The 16,012-nt window shown below is 42.5% G+C and overlaps 1 protein-coding gene and 1 long non-coding RNA gene across 6 annotated transcripts in view; one reads left to right on the top strand and one right to left on the bottom strand.

Moving 5' to 3' along the window:
• CTNNAL1 (catenin alpha like 1) overlaps positions 1-16,012 on the top strand; it is a 125,559-nt gene that overhangs the window by 82,781 nt on the left and 26,766 nt on the right. For all 5 annotated transcript variants that reach the window (XM_075062658.1, XM_075062657.1, XM_075062660.1 and 2 more), the window contains one exon: positions 3,812-3,962. In XM_075062658.1, coding sequence (XP_074918759.1) covers positions 3,812-3,962 — 151 coding nt within the window. The remainder of the gene's footprint in view (positions 1-3,811; positions 3,963-16,012) is intronic.
• LOC142046346 (uncharacterized) overlaps positions 15,710-16,012 on the bottom strand; it is a 1,401-nt gene continuing 1,098 nt past the window's right edge. Inside the window, exon 2 of the long non-coding RNA XR_012655266.1 lies at positions 15,710-15,829. This is a non-coding gene — a long non-coding RNA (uncharacterized LOC142046346). The remainder of the gene's footprint in view (positions 15,830-16,012) is intronic.

Below are 16,012 nucleotides of genomic sequence, written 5' to 3'. Positions count from 1 at the left end.
TTTCATGTGTCAGTTTTGCTGAGACACAGAAAATCCCTTCAGTTCGTCATAGTGGAGCACCATTTTCAGTATTAGGTGCTTCCCTTCAGCTTCTCTTTTGCCCCTGGGGTTTTTACCAACTACATAGTGGTGGTGATAACATACCTCAGGAAGAAAGGAATCTACATCTTCCCATATCTGGATGACTGGTTACTGAGGGGCAAGTCCAAAGAAGTCCTTTCTCACGTCAGCACTACACTGTGCTTGCTTGATCATCCATGTCTCATCCTAAACACTGAGAAGTCAACTTTGGTTCCTACTAAGAAAATTGAGTTCATTGGTGCCCTAATAGACTCTCCAAATTCAAGAACATTTTTGCCAACCATCCGTTTTCAGGCAATTCGCTACCTTTGCCTCAGCCTGCAGTCTCAGCCTTCCATCACAGTTCAGATGTGCCTGATTCTTTTTGGCCACATGAACCATCTGCATGCAAGCCAACAGTTTGCAACGTTGCCTCTTCACACCTTTAAATTGTGGACTAGGACAGTTTACCATCCGACTCTTCACTCCTTGGACAGATTGGTCTGTGTCCATCCACTGGTCCTGGACTCCTTGCAGTGGTGGAAGCTTCCAGAGAATGTTTATCAGGGTGTTCCCTTCGTCTGGCCCTTTTCAATCAGGTCTGTTGTCACTGACGCTTCCCTAATGAGCTAGGGAGCACATCTGGGGTTGCTGAAATTTCAGAGTCTGGTCAGAGCAGGAGTTCTCACTGCATATCAATGTGCTGGAGCTTTGGGCCATCTACAGTGCATCGCCTGCTTTTCTGTACTGTATCTCAGACTCATGGTTCACATACTAACCCACAATACCACCACGATGTATCATGTGAACAGGAAAGAGGGAGCACACTCCAGGATGCTCTGCCAGTAGGCAATCAGGTTGTGGTAGTTCTCCATCAAGGAGAGCATCACTCTGATAACACCATCTCAGGAAAAAATTTTCCCTGACTCACATGTGGTCTCTGAAGACAAACATTCTCTGGGTCATCTTTGCAGCTTGGAGAATTGCGTTGACCAGCCTGGTTGCCACAAGGGACAACGGGAAATGTCATCTGTTCCGCTCTTGATGTAGGCCTCGGTCCAAACTCCATCTGCTGCATATCTGGCAGCAGTAGCAGTGTTTCATCCCCCCATTCTGGGAAGATCAGTCTTCTCCAATGCCATAGTAGCAGGATTTTTAAAAGAGCTTCTTCATCTCCATCCTCCGAACTGGGAGCCGTTTCCTCTGTGGGACCTTAACATGGTCCAAGTGGCTTTAATGGGACCTCCATTCAAGCCCCTGGCATCTTGTCCCTTTCCACTTTTGTGTCAGAAAACTGTGTTCCTGGTAGCTCCTGGGTTACAGTGAATCGAGGTGACTGCCCCAGGCCCTGCGCTTTAGTGAGGAGGTGGGCAGGGAGGTGAGGTGAGGAGGCGAGGAGGAGCCCCCTACCAACCTCTCCCTACCCCCAGCGCCTCCTGCCAGCCAGCGGCCCTGCCAGTCAGTGCTTCCCCCTCCCTCCCAGCACCTACTGCCAATCAGCTGTTTCGGCAGTGTCAGGAGGCACTAGGGAGTAGGGGAGAGGAGCAAGGGCGCAGCACGTTTGGGGGGGGTTGTGGAATTGAGCGGAGAAGAGGCAGGATGAGGGCAAGGAAGGGGCGGGGAGGAGTGGGTGTGGGAAGAGGTGGGGTGGGGCCTTGGGGGAAAGGGGTCGACTGGGGGCGGAGGCAGGGTGGAGCACCCCCCGGCAGAGAGAACCCTCTATCTTGGGCCCTGCAGCCCCCTAGAGACAGCCCTGCTGGTTGCAATAACATCCAGAAAGAGAGTCTGTGAGTTGCAGACTCTGATGGCAGAGCCTCCTTATACACAATTCTCCAAGGACAGAGTGACTTTATGACCACATCCAAAATTTTTGTCTGAAATAGTTTCTCAGTTGCATTTGAAGCAGGAGGTATATTTACCTGTATTCTTTCCTAAGCCACATTCATCTCCAGAAGAGCAGCACCTCTGTATGTTAGACGTCAGGCAATGTCTAGCCTTCTACCTGGACAGGACTAAACTGTTTCATGCTTTGCCTTGCCTCTTTGTGTCATATGCAGATGGTATGAAAGGGAAAGCAGTCTCTTCACAGACTCTCTCTAGATGGATAATGTCTTGTATCAAGATTGCAGATGAAATAGCTTTGTCTGTGCCTCCTCAGTAGTTGTGAGCTTGTTCTATGAGAGCACAACAGATCTCAACAGCATTCCTCAGTGACATCTCAGTATTGGACATTTGCAAGGCTGCTACGTGGTCATGCATACAAACATTTACACAGCATTATGCCATTATTGCATCTTCCAGAGTGGATGAAAGTTTTGGTAGGGTGGTCCTGCAATCCTTGTTTAAGTAGACTTTGACCCCTGCCTCCAGGGATGGGTACTGCTTGTGAGTCACCTAAGTGGAATACACGGCTGCCTGTATTTGAAGAAGTGGCTGCTAACAGTAAATGTGGTTCTTCAAGACGTGATGCAGGCATGTATTCCATGACTCATCCTCCATCCCCTCTGCATTTGAATTTTAGTCTCTGGGCATTCAGTGCCAAGTAACTGAGGGCTGGGGTGGTGCTGCCTCATATAGCTAGGGCAGGGGCTAAGACCATGAGGCCCAAGGGCTGCCCCTCTACAGGGTACTACTATGCAAAATTCTCTGGCTCCGGCATGCTGGGCGCACACACGTAAGCGGAATACAAGTCTGCATCGCATCTTGAAGAAACATAGTTAAAGGAAGTAACCATTTCTTCCACCTTGTGTTTAGTTGTCACTTTTTCCCGGACCTGAAGAAGAGCTCTGTGTAAGCTTGAAAGCTTGTCTCTTTCAACAACAGAAATTGGTCCTATAAAAGATATATTACCTCACCTATGTTGTCTCCCTAATATCCTGGGGCCAAGATGGCTACAGTAACACTATAAAAATGTTACATAATCTCAATAAACTAAACTAATTTTGATAGAATATAACAAACTAGCGTGGAAGAGTTGAAAATGTCATGTACTTAGTTTTAACAAGCAACATGTTCCACAGGTATAATTCTGCAGACCTTTATACATGAATAATCCTTACTTATGAGCATGGGTCTTCTGACTTCAGTGGAATTATTTGCACGTGTACAGATTATTCAAATTTGTAAGAGTTTGCAGGATATAAAACTAAAATTAGCATGTCATGAAATACTTGTATTCTTTTACTTCTCTTTCCTGTTGTCTAATATGCTAGAACTCTTTGTCCATGCTGATTTTTAAAAAAACTGCCTATTCACAAATACATTTAATACCAGAATGTTTCAGCGAAAGGCTTTAGGGTATGGCTACACTTGAAATTTCAAAGCACTGCCGCGGCAGTGCTTTGAAGTGTGAGTGTGGTCAGAGCGCCAGCGCTGGGAGAGAGCTCTCCCAGTGCTGCACGTAAACCACATCCTCTACAGGTGTAGCTGCAGTGCTGGGAGCCGTGCTCCCAGCGCTGCGGCACTGATTACACTGAGGCTTTACAGCGCTGTATCTTGCAGCGCTCAGGGGGTGTTTTTTCACACTCCTGAGCGCGAAAGTTCCAGCGCTTTAAAATGCCAGTGTAGCCATACCCTTAGAAATATAACTGGTTTTGCTCAATAGATGTAGTATTAAGCCTTTCTTAATACTGACATTGTTTCTTGTTTTGTATGTGGAGGCATTTGCAAATTAGCCTGTAACATTACATGAGAAGATGGGTTTTTAACATTTGTTGCTCTATTACTGCTTTTTTTTTTTTTTTTCCCCCAGATAATTTCTGCTGCAGAAACACTGACATTACATCCATCTAGTAAGATAGCAAAAGAAAATCTTGATGTGTTCTGTGAGGCTTGGGAGTCCCAGCTGAGTGACATGTCCATGTTGTTAAGAGAAATCAGTGATGTGTTTGAGGGAAGACGAGGTAAGAGTGCTGTTCATCATAACATAAGTGCAGCATTCCAAGTATTTTACCTGGTCTGCTAAGTTGCAGTGTAGCAAATATGCTGTTTTTTGCAGATAGATACAAAATAAACACTCCTTTTTATTAATATGACAACTTGGTATCTAGGTGGTAATACATCAATTCAGTATATTGGTTTTATAGAAACAATGGATTGGAGTATAATTACTAGATCTGCTACATAAAATACAGAACACTTGATTTTAAAAACCTACAGTTAAGACCTAGATCAGGGGTCGGCAACCTTTCAGAAGTGGTGTGCCGGGTCTTCATTTATTCACTCTAATTTAAGGTTTCGCGTGCCAATGATACATTTTAACATTTTTAGAAGGTCTCTTTCTATAAGTCTATGATATATAACTAAACTATTGTTGTATGTAAAGTAAATAAGGTTTTTAAAATATTTAAGAAGTTTAATTTAAAATTAAATTAAAATGAGGAGCCCCCCGGACCGGTGGCCAGGACCCAGGCAGTGTGAGTGCCACTGAAAATCAGCTTGCGTGCCACCTTTGGCATGCATGCCATAGGTTGCCTACTCCTGAGCTAGATCCTGTAAAAACATACACATGTGCTTAACTTCATTCACTATGTATAGTCCTACTGAAATCAAATGGAACTGCTCCCAGTACATAAAGTTAAACACATGTTGTAAACCTTTGCAGTAATGGAGCCTAAAGGCTGAAGGAGTTGTATGGTTTTCATATCCATCTGTTGTCATGACCTAATATGTCACAGAGTGATACCAATCAAAATTCTCATAAATTGTAAACAGAAAGTAAATTGAATTGTATGACAAGTATAGTTTCATCATAGGGATTTAGTATGATTAATATTAGCATTTCAGTTTTATTTTTGAAGTGTAGTCTTTGAGTTTTCCAAATTTTTCCATTCTGCTAGGCTTTTCATTGTCCACTATTCCTGGAAAATAAATATGTTTTAATTCTGTACTATCAGCTTGAATTTTATTCACTTCATAATGTAGTGAATGTAGCTATTTGATTTTTGAACTGCTGTCCTTTCTCCTGGATGGAATCTCTGACGACTCCACACAATCTTGGGATGTTTTCTCTGGTTGGTAAGTTAACTGGTATTTGTACAACATGTAGAATACAACCATGGAACTTTGAAGAACAGATCTGTGTTTACTCTCATTTAAGTGTCACCTCTATATGGTATTCTTTTTTGAAAATTTAAGAAAATATCCTGGTGTTTCTTTTCATGTAATTTAAATTTTCTTCAAAAAGTTTGTCTTCAGTGCAGCTTGGCATATCACTTTTGTGCAGTTAAATGTTTATTATCATTCTTCAGGTTAATATAGAGGTACAATGTAACATACCATATATTTAGGCTTGGCAGAATTAGTTTATTTTTTTAAAATAATTTTAATGGATAGTGTTGATGTTTATTTTTAAGCACTTTTTAAAAAGATCATTATAGATTTAAATTTTCACAGTTGCAGGAAATTATTGTGTTTGAGGGGGGGGTCAGACAATAATTATTTAATGACAGGAGACATTGAGATTCAAAAAGTTAAAGCTTCAGGAGTGTTAAAACACAAATTGTCACATCACATGTCAGAATATACAAAGTAAATATCCATAAGTCAAACTCTAGCAAGTTCTCTAGCACCATTATCTTGAATTTTTCTAACTTCAGCTAGTTGTAAATTTCAGTCATCATCCATGGAAATACGGGTGTGGGTGTGAATCTATATTTACTGATAAAATTGTAATCCTTCCAAGCCTAAATATATTGAATCTGGTTTGTGTTTTAAGAAAAATTACTCAGGAAAATGCAATGATTTGGTTAAAAAATTAGACAAACAAAGGGATTTAACACAAATTTTTCATATCTAAGCTGTCACTTTATATTCTGAATCAGGGTAGACAGATTGTCATTACATACAGTACTTCACTAACTGACAATCTTTGAAAGACTCCTATTGTTAAAGTGTCAAACTGGTAAACCTTCTTTTTTGTATTTTGATGAACTTCTGCTACAAAGAATTCACCTGAAAATTGTTGTCTGTCTTAGTGCGAAGTCATATATTATCTGTGATGTTTTATTAAGTATCAATTAAAATATACTAAAACTATGAACAGGGCTAAATAAGGAGCATGTGCTATAGCATACTTAGGAATATGAAAACAATGGGAAACTTATGTGTTCATGTTCTACCTGTTCCTCATCTTTTTCTGGAACTACTGGATATGAGATCCTGTTTATGGGCCTGATCTTGCAAAAAGATGAGAGCCCTCAGAGGATACTCATTACCTCACAGGATCAGTCGCTTAACTGGGATTATTAACTTTCTCTGAGTTAAGGGAATTTATGTTTTTGGAAATTCAGCAAGAACTATATGTAGGTAGGTTAACTCCAATTGGCAAATGCAGATCAATTGTGCTCTTGAAAAATCAAGTACAAAAATTATCTTTGTTATAATGTGACATCATGAAGAAGACATGTTCAGATTTATGGTTAGGGTTATAACCAAAGACATTTTTGCATGTCTTGAACAAGTTCCGATGCTTTTGAGACCATTTATCAAGGAAATCAAAATAGTTTGGGGTTAGTTATGTCCGAATAACCCAACTTCCTTTCTTTAGTAGCAAAATGATGCTGTGTTTTAAATTATATTGTATCAAATGCTAACTATATTTACTACAAGTTATGTAAAAATAGGAGGTTTTAAGACTGACTATGCAATTTGAAATCTATTGAATTCTTATGTATTTAGGAAATAGTTTCATGTTACCTTATCGGGATGGGGGAAAAACTTTCTGGGTGTTTGTTTTGTTATATTTTAAATGTTAGAGCAGAACAGTGCTGTTTTGCAGCAAAGTATTTACTCATCACCCACAAAAATTGAATATTGGTTTTGAAGTTCGAGGACATTCCTAGCATATCCTGTTAGTGACAGTTACTTTTCCTATAGTGTTCCATAGGCAGTGACTACAAGCCATATGGGTTCTGTACATCTGTACGGTTAATATGCACCATGGCATTTGGGGCCAAATTGTGGTTGCTGCCCTGGACATTCTGAAGAGGAGACTGCTCTGTCTCCCTGTTTCTTAGCCTACCTGTGCATAAGGTAGCCATTCTATGAATGCTAGATTTGGAAGTTGGGGGGAGCAGGTGGATAGCACTTGCCAGCAATGATAGAAACCTCATACTGTACATCAGCAGGGCTGCAGTAGATATTGGCTATTCCTGTTTTACAGGTGCAGCAAGGGACATATTTCTACATGTTTATAGCACCCAAAAAGCATTATGTTAGGCATGTCTTCAGGCACTGCTCCTCCTTCCTACCATGGCTCAGCCTGCTGAGGGACATAACTGAGCCTTTGACTCTAACTGGCTATTATAAAGGGGGGGGGGGGGGTGGAATACCTTTTTTAAAAGGACCCTTATAGCAAAATAAAATGGGGGTGAACCCCTCTTTGTATTCTCCATTATGTTTCACTTAATTTGATTTGTGGGTTATGATAATACTTAAGCACTTACGATAGTACCTCCATGGACTTCCAAATGTGGCTTGCCTTACCAGCAATAACCCTAAAAATCACTTTACCAGTTTCAGCATTACATTGTTTTCCAGGAACAAGTTGATAATACGTGAAAGATGAGGCTCAATATTTAATCATCATGTCATCATGAGATGACAGAATTTATGGATGTTTTCATCAAGTAATAATCTCATCACATCCTGTCACAGTGTAGGGCTTGATAACATATTAGCATATGATCTTGTTTCCCATTGTAAATTATACTACTTATTCTAAAACTGAGATTGGTAAAGTCATCTTTATTTTACTTAGTACAAATGTGAGAAATACTTTGCTCTTATGAGGAGTATGATTGAATCTGTATAATGGAAGATAAAAATGTAGGACGATAGTGCCTTTTCTCCTTAATTCTGAAATTCAGAGTTTTTAAAATACTGTAGTTTTGTATTGTCCCTCTAAAACATTTGGATTTGATATGGACAGTATGGTAGAACTAGTATTTAAAAGCCTGAGAGAAAGAAACCTTTGCTGTTGACAAACACTGAAGGGCAACTAAATGTTTTTGGCACATCTAATAAAGTAAGCATTTTCTATGTTGTTGATTCAAAGTGTGTTTGTCTCATCTGTTGTTTGGATAAGCAGGTATGCAATTGATTTTACATCAGTGTTTATTAAAAGTATTAGCAGGCTATGCACTTTGCAAACTAAGATTTGATGATTGACATAGATTAAATGGAAGACCATCAATAAAAGGGGCCAAATTCCCCCTGGAGGTAGGAAGATGCAACTCCATTTATTTCAGTGGAGTTATTCCAGTTTACACCTAGGTTATATTTGGCTAATTGTTTTTATGATAAACAGTCTTTTGCAGGGCTGCATATACCTCTTGAGAGAATTACTGCATTGGTCTGCAGGATTGTCCCTACCAAACAGTTGTTTTCTGAGTAAGGGAGAGTTGAGCTCAGTTTACCCTAGAACAGAGTGCCTGATCCAACCATTCGGTCAGTAGATGTCTTTTCGTTGAGGGAAAGGGAGCAAGTGAGCAAAGCATTTTCCCCTTCTTCAATCTCCCTCTGCTTTGTGGTGTGCAAAGAAGAATCCTTTGACAGCTCCCCATGCCTTGAGAAGTGGTAAAAGAATATCTTCCCCTTTAGTGGTCCCCCCTCTGTCCTCCTTTCTCCATGTGATTTGAGAGAGTTGATTAGATGTTAGGATTTGTGGAGGAGGAGAGTGGTGAAGGCAAGCAAAGGTAGTAGTTTTGGAAGAGACAGAGACTGAAGGAGCAGGGAGAAAACTGAGGGGCATTATTGAGATGGCATGTGATGGGAAAGGAGGATGACACCAGGACAAGGTGAAAAGAAAGAGACTAGAAGAAACTGAGGGGAAAATAATGATAGAACTATTAGAAGGCGGAACAGTAACAAGGAAGATGGAAGAAGAAAGGAGAGGTGAAATGATAAAAAATTGAAAAAGACAGAGGAAAAAATATATCGAGAGAGAGAATGGAATAAAGGAAGGTAAAGAGACAGAAGGACCGAGGTATGGCGCGTATTCATTTTGATAATTTTATTGACAGCTGGATCCCAAAATGATTAAATAAATGTAAATATGAAATATTCTGTGTATACATATAACTCATATTATAGATATAAAATCCATGAATAAATTGATGTGGGTGATCTCCTTGTCAAAGATGACTTATCCTGGGCTTGAATAATTTTGCCTTTGGAAGACATGATCTTGTATCTAGTGGCTTAAAAATTTTTTTTCTGAGAATAATCTCACTTGCACCTACCTTGGCAACAAAATGCACACAGAATTCTCACTCATAATTTTTTAGCTTCCACCACAAGACAGGCTGGGAACTCCTAGCTCTTAGCATTTTTCCCCCTCTCAGGCACTGGTAGTTGAGTGCCTCACTTTTGTGCCTTTTTCAACTATCAGTGCCCTTCTAGAGTCTTCATGCTGGTTTTTTGAGTAGTCAGCAAAGACGCTCCTCGCTTGAGCTGTATGTTGGTTTTGTTCTCTTCTTCTGGTGTTTGCTGCTGTTTCCCTTATTTTTGTTTACACTCTTCTCCCACTCAGTTCCTTTGTTGATGGTTGTGTGTATGTATGTGCGCACGCATGCAAAAGCTTCCATTTTAGTTTGGGTCTCGGTACACTTGTGGCTATGCTGAGACAGTCTCAATGTGCCCATGTTCCATTTTCCTCTGACATCAAGGGTTTTCAGCTTGTCGCTTTGAGATTTTGTGCATAGCACCGAGGAGACCTCAGTATTTGAGACTTTTGAACTGGGATTCTTGGTGCTACTTTGATAGCTTCTTTGATGGTTTTCTTTCTTGTAGCTTTGTACCTCCTTTCCCCATAGTATTGTGGCCCCTTTAATCAGACAGCTTGGCATACCTGAGATATCATACAGAACATTTGCTAATTTATAACATTCTTCAGTGCAGAGATTAGTCCACTTGGACAGATGTTGGGGCAATGAAACACCTGAATGATTTTCTGTGTTCTTTTGATCTGTTTAGGAAGACAGTTAGTGCCCTGATGCCCGCTTCACCTCTGGTGTGGGTAACTTGGCTTCTCCTTGATGGAAGTATGGTCCTGGAAAGAAAGCTGGCCAACTTGTAGTGCGATTACTATGTTAATCAGCCACCACTTTTGGAAGGAATTTTGGTTGTAGGTGAAGGACCACTTTGTCATGTAGTGAAGATTGTAAAAGGAGGGTCAGCCATAAGACCCTGGAGCTTGCTCACCTTTTTTCACATTTGTTAAGGCAATAAGCTGTGGATCCAAAAAGGGGTTTCATTACCCCAGTGAGCACTAAGTTTAAGTCCCAGGTGGGTATTGTCTTTCAACAGAGCGACTCTATTCACTTATAGTCCATTAATAAAGCATTTCTCTACAAGATGACCAACCATGCTCTTCTTTTCTGCTTCTGGATTGTGAGCTGAGATGGCTGTAAGGTGCACCTTTTATAGAAGATACGAACAGTCTCATGGATGAGAGGTATAATAAATACTCCGAGATTGAGATTGGGGCTGTGGTTGGGGAGAGATTTTTGTCCATGGTTACTCATGTAAATAGAAATGTTTTTAACAGACGGAAGTAGATAGTGTTCTGTGATTTAGCAAGATCGCTTGAATTTGACCTGAGCAATTAAGTTTTGAAGCAGTTAGAGACCAACAATGACCGTTCGTCTTGAAGATTTTGGCTGAGCTGCTCCATGAGGATGTGTTTCCATGCCAGATGAACTATGGGATGTATCTGATGGTTTAGGCACCACTTCTACACAATGTAATGTCCTTTTGCAGAGCTGCCTGGACTTGAGGGACCATCTGACTGCTTGCAGCTTTTAGATTTTATATTTTATCCTACTGGGTATTCCAGTATCTGTGATTCCTGAAGTTAGTGTTTCAGTGAGCAGCCCAGACTTGAGCATCTGAGACAATCGATCATTGTTAGTGCAGGTCGCATTCTTCAGGATGTTGCTCCATTGATTCTCCCAGTGGAAAGAGTTGACACCTTTTGGGGTATCAGCAGCAGAAGAGATATGTTATCTACATTGGGGATGTATTATTGCACTAACTTATGCTTCAGGGCCTCATTCTTAGTCAAGCATGAGGACTTGCGTACGTGCTTTAAGTCTTGAGGCCTATCAGTCTATGGAAAAACACCACTGGTTGACATGTTACCTGTCAGTGTTTCTAGCCTTACATATTTTGGAGTATCTCTGTCCTCTGGTAGGATTGCCTGCCTTGTATCAAATCCAAAACTACCCTAGTGAAGATGATTCTCTGAGTTAGGGTAAAGCAGGATTTTTTTCCCTCAGTTAATCTCTTGGCCCAACTTTTTAAATAAATAGCAAGTTGTCCTCACGGAATGTTAGAACTTCTTGAGATTGGGCTCTGACCAGCCAGTCATCTCGCTGTGGATATACATATATGCCTTGCCTTCTGAGGTGGCCTTGTCATGGCATCAATGTCCTTTTTGTTACTTTATACCCCATAGCTAGAGCTATGTCTTAATAACCACATATGATGTAAGCATTCTGTTTTATTAACCATGTGACACAAGGAAAACTTAACTTACAACATTAGCTTTGTCTCTTGCACTTCTCTTAAGTTCTTCCTTGAGTGCTTGCTCATGTCCATTCCATTGTAGGTGTGTGTGCTCACCACATGCCCCGGTGCCGGAAGTTTTTCCCTTAGTGGTATCTGTAAGGGTTTGGCTCTGGTGCCCTCTGGAGTGGCACTCATATGCACCAGTATAAGGGACGCTGCCAGTTCCCCCTCCCTCACTTCCTTCCTACCGCCAGTGACAGTGCTGGAACATCTGCTTGCCCTAGCAAGCTTTCCTATTTCAACTGTGCTTAGTAGCGAATTCATTATATATAGTTGTTAAAGTTGTATAGTTCCCTTAGTGTTAAGTTAGAATTAGTTAGTCCCGTACAGAACTTAGCCTAGAGACAGGGCAAGCCGTGGTCCCCGCGCTTCAAGCCTTGTGACTGCTGCAAAAAACCTGTGTCAGTCAGTGATCCCCCATAAAAGCTGCCTGAAGTGTTTAGGGAAAACCCACATGAGCGACAAGTGTCACATTGCAAGAGCTTCAGGCTGCAGACCAAAAATGAGTGGGCCATTGGCCTCCTTATGAAGTCGGTCCTTGCACCGGCCTCAGAGCCAACGAGATCAGACTCTGCTCCAAGCACTGTGACCTCGGTGCAGAGTGCGCCACCAGCACCAGCCTCAAACTGGTGCTGATCCCCATCCCCAGTACAGGTTAAAAAGTTAAAAGAGGCTGGGAGAGGGCATTCGCCTAAATCCCGGAAAGGGAAGGAGAGAGTGGGAGGAGAGCAAAGACCTGCGCGGGGCAGCTCTTCCCTTCCAGATGTTAGCCAGGCTCCAGCTCCCACTGAGCTGTCAAACCCACTTTCAGATCCCACCACCACCCCAGGAACTGGCAGAGGCACTCAGCACCTGGCAGTGCCATCCATACTGGAGGCCTTTCATGCCACTAAGGACATATTGTCTCTTTCAGTACTGCCCGTGTTGGCTAGTCAGGTACCCTGTTTGAAAGGTAAACATGCCCTGGAACCCTTTCAGCGGTCTCCATCAGCGTGGCACCACTCCCCGATGCAGGGGGTGCCCCACTAGTGCTCACCTGAACAGTGCCACCACCCCCCAGATGCAGGTCAGTTTACTTGACAGAGTTCCCAGTGTTGGTCCCTGGACTTCAGGCAGCGTTCCTCGGGGTCCTGGTATCGATTGCTGGCAGTCTGGAACAGACCTGCAGAGGCACATCACCGGTCCCCAGAGCCCTAGTGTCAGGAGCACCGAAGTCGGTCTCCCAGTCCTCGTGACCACTCCAGAGGGTTGAGGTGCCAGTCCCTGGAGCCCTGTCACCGGTCTCCGGATTACCAGTACAGATCACTGCGAGCACATCGACAGTTTCCGAGACGTCTAGCCTCTTGCTCTCGTTCCCTGTGGAGTGGCACCATTATCAAAGCGTGAGGCGTCAATCACCAGGGTACCGTCGCCAATCTGTTGAATGCCAGCACTGGTCAATGGAGTCATGGCACCAAGAGTCTTCATGTCTATATAGGTCCCCAGCGGAGGTCCGTGGAGAGAGCTGATGGGAATGGGATAGACAGGAGGCCTTGGTACAGTCCTGGGCCCCCAGACAAGTCTCTCCCTCCTCAGGCTCTGACAGCGAGGAGGAAGACCTGCCTGCAGACCAAGGTCACCCACCGAGGACGTCGGCATTCCCTTCCCAGTAGCCACATAACCCCAGGGCCAGTGGTCGGCCCCCTGGTTTCCCCATCCATTGCAAGGGCATTGGTTGATTTTAGGGGCATCTGAAAGACGGTCGGCAATGGTCTCCCACTCGCCTCCTGACATGGGCGCAGAGTTGGAGCAAGCTCCCCAGGGACAGCCAGCCTTGGCCGATGCTCTCTTGACAGAAGCGGTGGAGTTGGCAGGCCCACCTGTACCTGCCTCCTCCTCATCTTCGCCTGATGAGGTGATAGCAGGACCTTCCCCCAGGGCGGATGCAAGGGCCCACCAGAAGCTTTTGAAGAGTGTGACATCAAACCTGGGGAACATGAGCCTGCTTGTTGCTCTGAGAAGGAGATTTAGAAGGAAAACCCTCAGATGTTTGTGGGCCCTTCATAACTGATGGAAATGGAAGTGGGGAGTAAAACAATGATAGTGTGAACATACTTATCCTATGTTCCAGCTGGCCTTTGGAGCCACTGGTCAGATCCTTACTTGTTGAATCTGTCTTGCTTCCCGTTTCAGATGCCAGTGCCAATTGTAGATGCCTGGTCTTAACCCCTGGGGATGTGCTGGGAGCCAGAGAGGCTCTTGTTGATCCTGCACAGAACCTGTGGTGCCGAGAGCCTCTGAACTTGAGCTTTGCTGCCAAGGCAATAAGACTACTTGGTGGCATTTTCTGCCTATTTCCTTGCCCTGCGGATGTAGGTCTTACGTATGAAATAACATGAGGAGGACCAGGCCTTTTCCAGAGAGTTGCATTTGAGACTCGAAAAACTGCTGGGCAAGAGGTAGAACCTGTAGAACCTGATCTCTTTTACTGGCAGGTACACAAAAAAGCATCTTACGGGCCTCAAATACTAGCTAAGTGTTTTCTCGCTAAAACTTCCTAAAATTGCTCAAACTATAATAAAACAAATACTAACTATTTACAAATGCAAAAAGATTTTTTTTTAGCTAGGTCTAGTGGAGGACCAGGCATGCTTTCCAGATCTGTACTGCAGTTGGAAAGAATTGAGAGAATTGTGTTGCCATTTCCCTATTTTTATACTTTGCGACCCTTATGGCTTCAAACATTCAAAAGACGTGTGGGCTTCCCCAAGTGACACTGTTTCTAGAAGGTTCCATCAGTCTGCTGAACCATGGACATATCTCCTAATAGATGAAATGTACAGTGACCTCTTGGAGTGATTGGGGTTTGGGAACCCTCCCGCAAAGTCTTCTAGTGTTTCCCACCTTCTAACTTCCACAAAATTATTTTTAACCAGAACTATGGCAAGTTTTGACACTTCTCCTGTTGTTGTCTTTGTTCTTTTCATCTCAGTCTCCATGTTTTTGGGCCTCCTCTTAGTACTTGCACCTCAAGTGAGCAGAGCTCTTCACTTTCTTGAAATAGATTCAAATTTTTATCTTCCCCTGAAGACACAGACCTTTGCAGGACACCTAAGGCCATGTGTCACACAGAGGATCAGTACTTGAGGTATCCTGTGAATATTCCTCTTCTCCCATTGTACTTTCTATGAGCCAGGATGACATGGATGTATATTATTGTAGCCATGTACCCATAGAACTGAAGACGTCTCTGCTGTCAGGGAGTAGCTTATTTGTCACTGTTTCTAGTTAAACGAGAGATATATCACAGCTCTTCTATCTTAGGATCAGAGTAATAATCCAAGTTTAGTGGAATTTTGAAAAATATAGGTCTGCAGTGGCTGAAGTTGCTATGCAAGGTTGTCAGCACATGGTACAGTCCCCCTTTTGTGACATGCTTATCTGTGGGAAAGCTTTCTAGCTCACTTTGATGTAGTTTAAATATATTTTCATTTTTTTTTCTCTCCTTCTGACTCTCTTGTTCAATTGTACTCAGAATGACTAAGGCACCTGACTTCTCAGGAAATAAAATAAATAGTTCCAATAAAAAAATTCTAAAATTCTCTTAAACACACATCTAAAATAGTTTTTTCTACAAATATGTAGAATATACAAAAATACATTAGTGCAGTGTATCATAAAGGTTTTATTGGCACTTACTTGGGCCAACCCTGCATAACTCACAGGGGGCTTCACTGCTACTGAGAGGTGCAGCCATTCCAGACTCAAGCCAGTAAAACATATATCACAATACCATATGTTATGCATATGCCATATTTTAAGTGTGCCTGCGCATCCATGTTCATTACTTATTTTTATATTAAGATTTCAGTTTCTTGATTTTCTTTTTATTATTTCCAGGAGTGGATAACCTGTGATGATGGTACCTTTTAAAGAAAGGAATTAATTACTCATAATTCTTCTTTGTAGATATCATCTCTCAGGATTCCCACCCATGCACCCACCTCAGTTTGGAGTTCTGTTTTTGAGGCGAGGAGGTGTTTTTATTTATTTTTTTCCATTATTTTGCCTGCCTTCTCCTTGGGTGAGGTGGGGATGCTGTTTGTTTGTTTGAAGTAGTTCTGATTCCTGTGTATTTCAGAATTGACTGGAAAGGTCTAGAGGCACTAGAAGTCAGAATGGCGTGAAAGGGGAGGGGCTTATGCTCAGCTATCAGTGACTGAGGGTACGTCTACACTGCACGATTATTTCGAATTAGCTTAAACCGATATTACAAAACAGATCTAATAAAATCGGTTTAGCGCGTCCACAGTGGGATCCCGAAATCGATTGTTTGCGTCCATGGTCCAAAGCTACCATCGATTTCAGGAGCGGTGCACTGTGGGTAGCTGTTCCTCAGCTA

Source organism: Chelonoidis abingdonii, chromosome 2 (genome assembly GCF_003597395.2).
Source record: "Chelonoidis abingdonii isolate Lonesome George chromosome 2, CheloAbing_2.0, whole genome shotgun sequence".
Lineage (NCBI taxonomy): Eukaryota > Metazoa > Chordata > Testudines > Testudinidae > Chelonoidis > Chelonoidis abingdonii.
This window is presented reverse-complemented; position numbering and strand designations above follow the sequence as displayed.